The sequence below is a fragment of the Andrographis paniculata genome, unplaced genomic scaffold (genome assembly GCF_009805555.1).
Source record: "Andrographis paniculata isolate CXL003 unplaced genomic scaffold, ASM980555v1 Contig37END, whole genome shotgun sequence".
Classification (NCBI taxonomy): Eukaryota; Viridiplantae; Streptophyta; class Magnoliopsida; order Lamiales; family Acanthaceae; genus Andrographis; species Andrographis paniculata.
Window position 1 is genome coordinate 1849505 of NW_026137570.1, and position 10646 is coordinate 1860150.

At 26.1% G+C, this 10646-nt stretch overlaps 1 protein-coding gene across 1 annotated transcript; it reads left to right on the forward strand.

Annotated features, from left to right (window-relative positions):
- Window positions 1-8675: 8675 nt before the first annotated feature.
- LOC127250554 (ethylene-responsive transcription factor ERF027-like) lies at window positions 8676-9552 on the forward strand. The gene has a single exon (XM_051273892.1). It carries the CDS (start codon window positions 8721-8723, stop codon window positions 9411-9413), a length of 693 nt encoding a protein of 230 aa, XP_051129849.1. The 5' UTR covers window positions 8676-8720; the 3' UTR covers window positions 9414-9552.
- Window positions 9553-10646: the final 1094 nt, after the last annotated feature.

The following is a 10646-nucleotide window of genomic DNA, read 5'->3' on the forward strand; positions in this document are numbered from 1 at the left end:
ATGCAAGGTCTATTAGTGGCAATTGTGTAAATAGATGAATAATAGTCGATAGAAATTTGAAGAATAATTGAACTTTTTAACTAAATATGATATTGAGTAATTTTTTATGAATAAATTAAAATACTCCCTCTGTCCGCGGGTCACATTTACTATTTGTATTATTATACTTAACATTAAAAACATCTTTATAATTTTTTGTAATAACGTCTTTCTATTAGTATTATAAAATTGATCTGAGGTATGAAAAATTGTGTAGAGAATATAAAAATAATAAATGTGTGTGACATATTAATATTATTGAAAAATCATATATATCTTTTGTTAAAAGAACACACTCACCTCCATGCCCCCACTAATATTATGTAAATACATGCACATTGTGCATCCATATATACATTGTACGTGGGAATATCCTGATTTTTTTTTTTAATCTATTTATTTATAAATCAGTAGTCCATATGCATTGCTCTGATGTTTAATTTTAAGGTGAGAATACATGTTTAGATATAGACACGATGTTTTGAATAAAATGTAAATTGATCTTTTGGGTTTGAACACCTATTTAATAAAAAAAATGGTTTAAAAAATGAAAAATCTTGTTTCTTTGTATATATGTTGGAAAAGTAATAAATAATGTTTTGTGAAATGTGTAATAAGTGATTGAAAGATTTCATAGTTCGTAGTTATTTTAAAAAATGAATAACAATTATTTTTAGTGTGGAAATGAGTTTAAGATAGAAATAATCAACAACTTCATTATTAAACGATGTTTTGAATAAAAAATTGATATAATAATACATGTATTTATTGCTGAAGATTGTTAAATTGGACATAATAAGATAAGTAGGTAAGTATTTCCTAAGTAGTGTTGGGGTCATGTCATCCATCATTCATTCAAATATGGTTTTGTTATTTAATAGTACTTAGTTTTTGAGAATATATATGTATATATGTATGTATGTATGCATGTATATAGGTGTGTGTGACTTGTAAAATAATTGTTGTGCAAGTGAAACTAGTGTGCATTGTGCCAAGTGGATGAGTCGAGAAAGGGCGCGGATCAGGTGCTGACCCGATCAATTTGGTCAGTATATTATAACATAACATATGCTAGATCATAAATATGTATAATAGTATATAGGCTAAATTGCACAAAATCTACATGTGATTTCACAAAATTGCGTTAAATCCCCCGTACTTCAAAAACTGCGTCAAAGTCCCTCGTGGTTTCATAAACTCTGTATCTAACTCCCTCGACGCTCCTTATTTAACGGTGTTTGACCTAAATGTGCCCAAACTGCTAATAAATTTTAAAATTTCAATTTTTAAATCCTTAAAATTACAAATATATTTATTTTTTTTTATATTTAGCTTAAAAAACAGTAAAAATAAACTTTAAAACCTGAGAAAAATAGCTAATTTTGAGAATATTTACTATTTTTTTAGGCTAAATATAAGAAAAATAAATATATTTGTAATTTTAGAGATTTAGAAATTGAGATTTTAAAATTTATTCGCAATTTGAGCGCATTTAGGTCAAATACCGTTAAATAAGGAGCGTCGAGGGGGTTAGACGCAGAGTTTATAAAACCATGAGGGAGTTTGACGCAGTTTTAAAAGTATAGGGGATTTGACGCAATTTCATTAAATCACAGGTAAATTTTGTACAATTTAGCCTAGTATATAATATACGGTGGATACTTTTATGTCATATATTGGTCGGATCAACTGATTTGATTGAGTTAGTACCGGATCCGCAGCCGTCGAGAAAGCATAGGAGACATAGAAAGATTGAAGTTGGAATTTGGTTGGATTTATGTCTGAATCTGACATTCTAATTACCACTTTACAACAATAATATTTCATCATATCATTTGATTTGATGCCCTGTTTTCTTGTGTCTGTCCTTGTCTTTGTCTTTGGGACTGTTTACTTTGGTTGTTCTTACCATGATGATTATAATTAGTTACCAATACATCATTTGTATATTTTTATAGTCCGCAGATACGGTGTTAATTTGGTCAGCGCATAGAATACAAGTTGATAATTCATATTTCTATATAACACAAATACTATGCTAATTTGATCCGATCAGCATGAAAAGTGGAAATTGACGTGATTAAGATATATATGTTCACACATCATATGTATTTTCATGTACTGATTAGTTTCAGTCAAGAAAAGTCTCGCTAGACAAGTTGTATGTGGCAGATAAGATCAAAAGATATTGATTGTTTGACTTATATGATCTCATGGTCAGAAGTTCATCTGCACGGCTACTCTTTATCTTTGTCTCGTAGTCGAGTTTGAATTAGTGATTTGGATGCTTATTACATTATGGTTTCAAATGTCGGTTTTGGATATGTTTTGAAAGTATTGAGTATAGCAAAAAACTTAAATAGAAAATAAATACTCCCTCCGTCCACCTTTTAAGGGTTATATTTACTTTTTGCGTCGTTTTACTTAATATTAAAAATATTTTATATTTATTTGTATAATTTTTAAAGTATTTTTGTAATTTTTTTTTTAATTTGCACTACGTTTTGATATAATAATTAATATTTAAATATCAACATAAAAAGTAAACGAAATCTTATGGCCGGGATAGTATTATATATAATGTTTTTAATTTTTTTTTTTTTTTAATAAAGTTATAAGTATTAGAAACATAATTGACTCAAATAATAATAATATTCAATCATAATGAAATGGTAAATAAGTATTTCATCAATTTATTCTTGTTTCCTGGGTAAGAAATAAAAGCTATGATTGTATTTGTTTTTTTTTTTTTATTTGCATGTGTCCGAATAGCAGTGAGAAATGATGATATTATATATCTATCAATATATATTACTTCCTGCCTCGTATAATAAACTATTTATTTTTTATTTTTTCCTTTAGTTCGTTCGTTAACAAGGTATTTATTTTATTTTTAGTAAATGTACTGTTTACTTAACATTACAATCATCCTTATAATTTACAATATATTATACAAATGTCATTACTGTTATATCACATAATACTAATTAAGTTATTTTAGTCATTTTTACTTTATTTTTACTATATTCCAATATAATACTAATATTTCTAAAATTACGTGCACAAAGTAAACGAATATCTAGTTATGGGGGACGGAGGGAACATTAAAAATTTTCAGTCTTACTTAATAATTTTCTTTTAAAAAGTTAAAAATAAAACCTAACACGAGGGTTAACAAATATTATAAATCTAAATTAGCATTTAGTATTGATTACCAATGCTCTGAAGTTACGTTCCCGTTGAGCCTGATTTGCAGGGTATTAGATTCGACCGAGATTTATCCGGTGCGCACTTTTGGATAGCAGATGCGAGTTTCACGTTATAAAAAAAAAATGTTAATAAATAAATAATTGTGAGAGATCATTAGGAATTAAATATTAATTTGCAATAATTAATAACCGACAAATTTGACAAGATTCAACTGAAGAATACGTTTGCTGACTATATTCATTCAATTGGTTGCCCTTAATATATAATTTTATTACTAATTATATATATATATATATATATATAAAGTCACGTGCCACAATGGCTCTGGTCACCCAACGATTTTAAATGAATTGATTTTTTTATGTGTTATATGAAAAATTGTATCAAAAATATAAAATACTCTATTCGTCTCATAAAAAGAATATCATTTTTTATTTTTTTCCATCCTAAAATAAGGATATTATTTAAAAATAGTAATTCTACAACTTACATAACATAATAAATATATTTACAATTTACAATACAGTACTCTCTTCGATTCATATCTTTTTATCTATTTGTTTTTTGCACGGAGTTTTAGAAATATTAGTATTATTTTAGGATGTAATAGAAATAAAGGTAAAAATATTAAACTAACTTTATTAGTATTGTATGGTATGATAATGACATTTATATAATATATTGTAAATTGAAAGAATATTTGTAATATCAGGTAGATAATATATTTATTAAAAATAGAAATAAATACTTTGTTATTAGCGGATCAAAACGGAAAAATAAATAGTTTGTTAAGGAACAAAGAAAAGTATTACTAAAATGTTGTTACTCTTATATTACACTATACTAATAATGATATTTTTATCTATTTTTACTACAAATTAAAAAATTTATGTACACAAAACAAACACATGCTCTCTTTTTCAAAATGGAGTTATTACTATTTTATATTAACTGTTAATTTTTATAGGAGAATAATATATATATATATATTGAAAATCGTATCGAAAAAATAAACGTGGGCAACCATACTTTAGATATTTGAATTTATAATTTTAGTTTTAAAAAATTAATAGTAGTATTTTATATATAATTGATTATATTACGGTATTAATAATACTCCCTCTGTCCCATAACAGAATTATCTATTTTTCCATTTTAGTCCGTCTTATAACAGAATACTCATTTTCTTTTTTAGTAATTGTATTATATATCTAACATTACAAATACCCTTACAACTTATAATATATTACACAAATATCATTACTTTTATATCACACCGTACTAATAAAATTATTTTAGTCATTTATATTTTATTCCTACTGCACCTCAATATAATACTAATGTTTCTAAAACTTTGTGAAAAAAATATGTGAAATGCAATATACTCCCTCCGCCCCATAACAAAGTATCCATTTTTCCATTTTAGTGCGTTACATAACAAAGCATCCATTTCCTTTTTTAATAACTGTACTATCTACCTAACATTACAAATATCTTTACAACTTACAATATATTACACAAATGCCATTAATTTTATATCACATATGCTAACAAGATTATTTTAGTCATTTCTATTTTATTCCTATTATATTCAAATATAATACTAATATTTTTAAAACTATGTAAACAAATAAATGGATAGTTCTTTTTTAGACGGACGGAGTATATATATTTTTTTTTAAAAAAACAAAACATTGTAGAAAATAAAGAGAATCAAGGGAAGATCATGGTAAACTGTTGGAACACGTGGTGGCTGTCTAACAATCGACATCCTTTTCTCTCCCTCTAAAAAGATATTTCCTTTTTTCTAAATTATACTTTTTTTTCTTTTTTATTTAATTTGTCTAACTTCAATTCATTTGTAATATTTCTAATTTATATTTCAATTAATTTGATAAATGTTAAATATATTCCACTTCATTGATCAGTTCAATTTCATTGCTATTTTGTCATTATTGAAATTAGGTTGGATGGAATTATTTATTTATAGATTTTTAAGATCCAATATTATCATTAAAAGTTATGTTTAAATGTAAATATATATATATATTTTCTTTTCAATATATAGAGTTTAAAATATTTTAAATAAAATTGAAGATTAAAATAAAATTTATTTAAATTATATTATTGAAAAACCCACATTAAAATCAAAACATGAAAAATTTATATATTAAAAATTTATCATACAAAAAAGAATGGGCTAAAGGTAATATTGCTTTGGTCTTCGACAAAAGTGTAAAAGTGCTCTATCTTTCATGTCTCTTTTTTTATTTATTCTATTTACAAACAAATATAATATCATAAATGAGGTCAGATACAAGACAAAAAAAAAAATAATAATAATAGTAATTTATTTTATTTTAAATGAATACTATTTAAAAATGACATCGAAAAAACAATTGATTGAGAGTAGCATGATTGAGATTTTAAATGAAATACAAAGACATTTTATTTATGTGTGAGAATTATATTTATTAAATTGAAAATTTTATACATTTATTGTAAAAAATTCGGAATGATAAAAAGAATAAATTTATATATAATGCTCCACATAAATGATAAAAAGCATTTTCCGTCTATTTGTTGACAATGTGATAAAAAAAGATAAGGTTTGATTATATTGGGACAAAAAATGATGAGTTTTAGTTATATTGGGACTAAAATTGATAAAAATTTTATATTGGGACCAAAATTGATAAAAATTTTATATTATGACAAAAAATGATGAGTTTTGATTATATTGAGACCAAAAATGATTTTTTCCCGTGTTATACACTTTTATCATGTTTTAAAATTCATACTCATTTATAATGTTTTTATTTTACTTAAACTATTTAGTCATCTTAATCTTAATCTATAATTACTTTTATTATATTATAATTATTTTTAATAATACACTTTTCAATTACTTACTAATTATATACTCCCTCTGTCCCGTGTCTGCTACACTGTAAATACGGTATTTTATGAGGGATGTAATTAGTAGATAATTAAGAATGTATTAGTGAAAATAATTATCCTATAATATAAATAATTATAAATTAAGATTAAGATAACTAATTAGTTTAATTAAAATTAAAAAATTTAAAATGAAATTAAAGTGTGTAATCATTTTCCAGAAAAGAAAAGTGACATGGTATGTAGAACTGACAGAAATAGCAACGTGGACATGATATTTGGGACGGAGGGAGTAATACGTAAAAAATTCCGTGCCCTAACTAAAGTAGACAAATTAGGTGGAATCGAGGGATTATCTATTAAAGAAAATTTTAGGAAAATTTTAATTTAGCAAACTTAACTAAGATCTAATTGGAACAAGGCATGTAATTTAGTCAACTAATATTTTATATACTATAATATTAAAACATGGTTTGAATATTGAGAAATTTATTAAATTCAATAAGTCAACATATAATTGTTGTAGTGTGAGCATAGTGTCAACAATTTATTAATTTATAGTGTTCCTCAAATATATCCGTTCACTCAACATTTTTCAATAAAATAAATATTATTAAAAAAAATATAAATATACACATATTAATACAAGGTATATATTATTCACTTTTAAAAAATCAATTATTAAATATAAAATATTATTTTTTATATTATCAATACAGTTCACCATACTACATATAAAAAATCAATTCATTTAAAAACTGTTGAAAACATACTGATCATATCTAATACTTAGTTTTATTAAAAATATTATTATATCAACAATAAATATTTCTATAAAAATAGTATATCCAATGTATATTTACATCACATAACACATTTATTTTTATTTAATCTGTTAATAATATTTTATATTTTTTCTATGTGATGTATAATATGTAAGAATATATAAATTAAAGGGTAAACTGTTTTTTTTAGTCTTGTAACTGAACTTCCTTATCATTTTAGTCCCATAAGTGGAGCCTGTCGCAAACTAGTCTCATAAGTGAAAAATTTTCGTTGTTTTAGTCCTCCGGCGCCGGAGATGTCCGCGTGGCTCGCCGGAGGTGACGTGTCCGCCAGGTCAGCGGCACCTGGCGGACACGTGGATTTTTTTTTTTCATTTTTAATTTTTTTTAAAACTTATTTTAATTTATTTTTAATTTTATTTGTATATTTTTTTTTATTTCGTCCCATTAAAAAACATTAAAAAAATGAAAAAAATAATAAATCCACGTGTCCGCTAGGTGTCGCTGACCTGGCGGGACACCTGGCGGACACGTCACCTCCGGCGAGCCACGCGGGCATCTCCGGCGCCGGAGGACTAAAACAGCGAAAATTTTTCACTTATGGGACTAGATTGCGACAGGCTCCACTTACGAGACTAAAATGATAAAGGAGTCCAGTTACGGAACTAAAAAAGTTTGCCCTCTCAAAACTTTTTTTTTCGATATAATTTTTAATATATATTTTATAAAAAATTAAAATTTAATATAAAATATTAATTTTATATTATCTATGCAATATTTTTTACTTCATATAAAAAAAATATTTCAAACCAAAACACTAAACAAACAAACTCATAATTCTAAGTAAAATATAAAAATATTTTATTAATATGATAATCATATCTACTAAATTATAAAATAAATGCATTGTAAAAAAACTCAAAATAATAAAATAAATATATTAATAATAATATATTACTGTCAACACTGTGCTGATAGCACAATATTATTATAGATATATATTATTTGACTCTCTCTATCCCATTGAAAAATTGTCATTTTCTATAATAAATTCAATTATTTTATATTACAACTAATTATAATACTAATATTAAAAAATTTACGTGCAAAAAGTAAATGACAACTTTGCACCGGGACGGATAGAGTATTAATTTAATACAATACAACATATAAACCAACTACATATAAACTAATACTCTGTCCGTCGCTTCTAAGGATCATATTTACTTTTTACATTATTGTACTTAATATTAAAAATATTTTTATATTTGTATAATTTTTTTGGTACAAATATCTTCTATTGACACCAATTGAAGTATTTTTTAATTCTTTTAATTTGTATTATTACGTTTTTTGATGTAATAATTAATATTCAAATATTAACATGCAAAAAGTAAATAAGATCCTTAGAACTGGACGAAGATAATATATATATATAAACTATTTATTACATCATATATAGCAATGGCTAGCATAGTAGTCGATCATGTGAGAAAAGACAGCTAATGACTACGGATTTGTGTGTTGTAATAATACGTGTTTTTCTTTCTATAACCTTTTTTTATTTTTTATTTTTATTTTGTATTTTTTTAATTATTAAATATTAATTTTCACATACTCCCCCACGAATCTCCCACGGTTTTCCCTTTACATTTACACACACTTATTACATACATATATATATATATATACACATTATCAATCTTTAAATTTACCAAATATATACATACAAACAATTATATATATATATCTTCCAATTTTATATATACTAACAATCTGTATCTATATATGTCTGAATCTTCCATTCAATTACATTCAAATTCTTCTTCACCAATTGACGATCAGCCGCCATTGCCGCCGCCGGATTTTAAATCAACGGCCAGGATTGATCAATCGCCTAAAATCAAGATCAATAAAATCTCCACTAAGATGAGCTCCGGCGGCCGGTCCGGCGGCGGAAGACATCCGGTGTACCGGGGAATTCGGAGCCGGAGCGGAAAATGGGTGTCGGAAATTCGAGAGCCGAGGAAGACGACGAGGATATGGCTGGGGACTTACCGGTCGCCGGAGATGGCCGCCGCCGCCTACGACGTGGCGGCGGCGGCGCTGAAGGGGAGTGACGTGGCATTGAATTTCCCGGGCCACGTGGGGCTGTTTCCCGCGCCGTCGTCACCTTCGCCGTCGGACATTCGGAGAGCCGCCGCCGGCGCGGCGGAGATGATGCGGCGGGCGGAAGAGGAAACGGCGGCTGCGGAGGAGGAGCGGCAGGAAGATCGGACGGCTGATAATTGCGATGATGAGAGTTTGATGAACGGTGAGGATCGTTTGGAGTTTGTAGATGAGGAGGCATTGTTTCATATGCCGAATCTTCTTATGGATATGGCCAAGGGCATGCTCGTTAGCCCGCCCAGGATTGAATCTCCGCCGTCCGATGAACCATCCAACGGCTCCGATTGCGGGAAGCTCTGGAGCTACTTTTAACGCCTAACCATAATCACATATATATATATATTGAAAGTAATTAAGAAAAAATTGTGTGTATGTGTTAATTTTCTTTTTATTATTATTTTTTAAAATTACTTATAACCCACACTTTTGAAAAGTCTACACCAATTTCTTTATAATTTAAAAATATTACATACTATTTTTGTCCAGTTCTAATAGTCTCGTTTATTTATTTATTTTTTTTTATGTTGATATTTGAATATTAATTATTATATATAAATATAGTACAAATTAAGAAAAAAATTACAAAAATAATTTCATTAGTGTCAATAGAAAAACATTTCTACAAAAAATTATATAAATATAACGACATTTTTAATGTTAAGTACAATGATACAAAATGTAAATATGATCCTTAGATATAGACGGATGAAGTATTATTTTTTAAAATTACTTAAAACTCACATTTTGTTTTAAAATTGTCTACACCAATTTTTTTATAATTTAAAAATTTTACTAGTCTTTATCGTATTTTAAATAAATATTACAAATATTTTTAAAAATTGCGTGAAGCTCTCTACTTTATGCAATATTTTTTTTACCAATTTTAAATTAGGAGATAGAATTATTCAAAATCTTCAAATTACAATAAGCAATTTTATTATTATGATCAATTTTTAATGCATGTTGAATCCAATAAATGTGGAAAAATTATATGCATGCCTTAATTGTTGCATGAAATTAGTTTGGAAATGAAAATTATTGAGAAATTGATCATCTTTAGGGTTTGCTGAAATTTGTCACACACACATATAAATAAATAAATATATATATATAGTGAAGGGAAATTTTGTTGTATTATTTTCAAATTTTCTAATGGTCCAACTTTTTAATCATGAGTTGTCTTGAATTCATATATATATATATATATATATTGAATTATGTATACTTTGATAGCTTTGTTGGATTTTGAGTATTAATGTGTGTTTGTGGTGTAGAATTTGTCACATTCTATTGATTTTTTTTTTATTTTTTTTTTATATATAATTATTCAAATTCAAATAAAAAAATTAAAAATTAAAAATTAAAATCCCAAAAAAAATACATCCGACTATGATTTTTTTTTTATAATTTTAAATATTCTTATATATTAACCTTTTAATAAATGAGAATATTAAAATACTATTTAAATAAAAACTACAAATTAAACCCAAACCAAACACACCGCGTATATATTTTTTTATATAAAATATTATATCAAAAGATCGT

Coding starts and splice junctions, on each gene's coding strand:
- LOC127250554 (XM_051273892.1), top strand. CDS start 8,721: ATGTCTGAATCTTCCATTCAATTACATTCAAATTCTTCTTCACCAATT.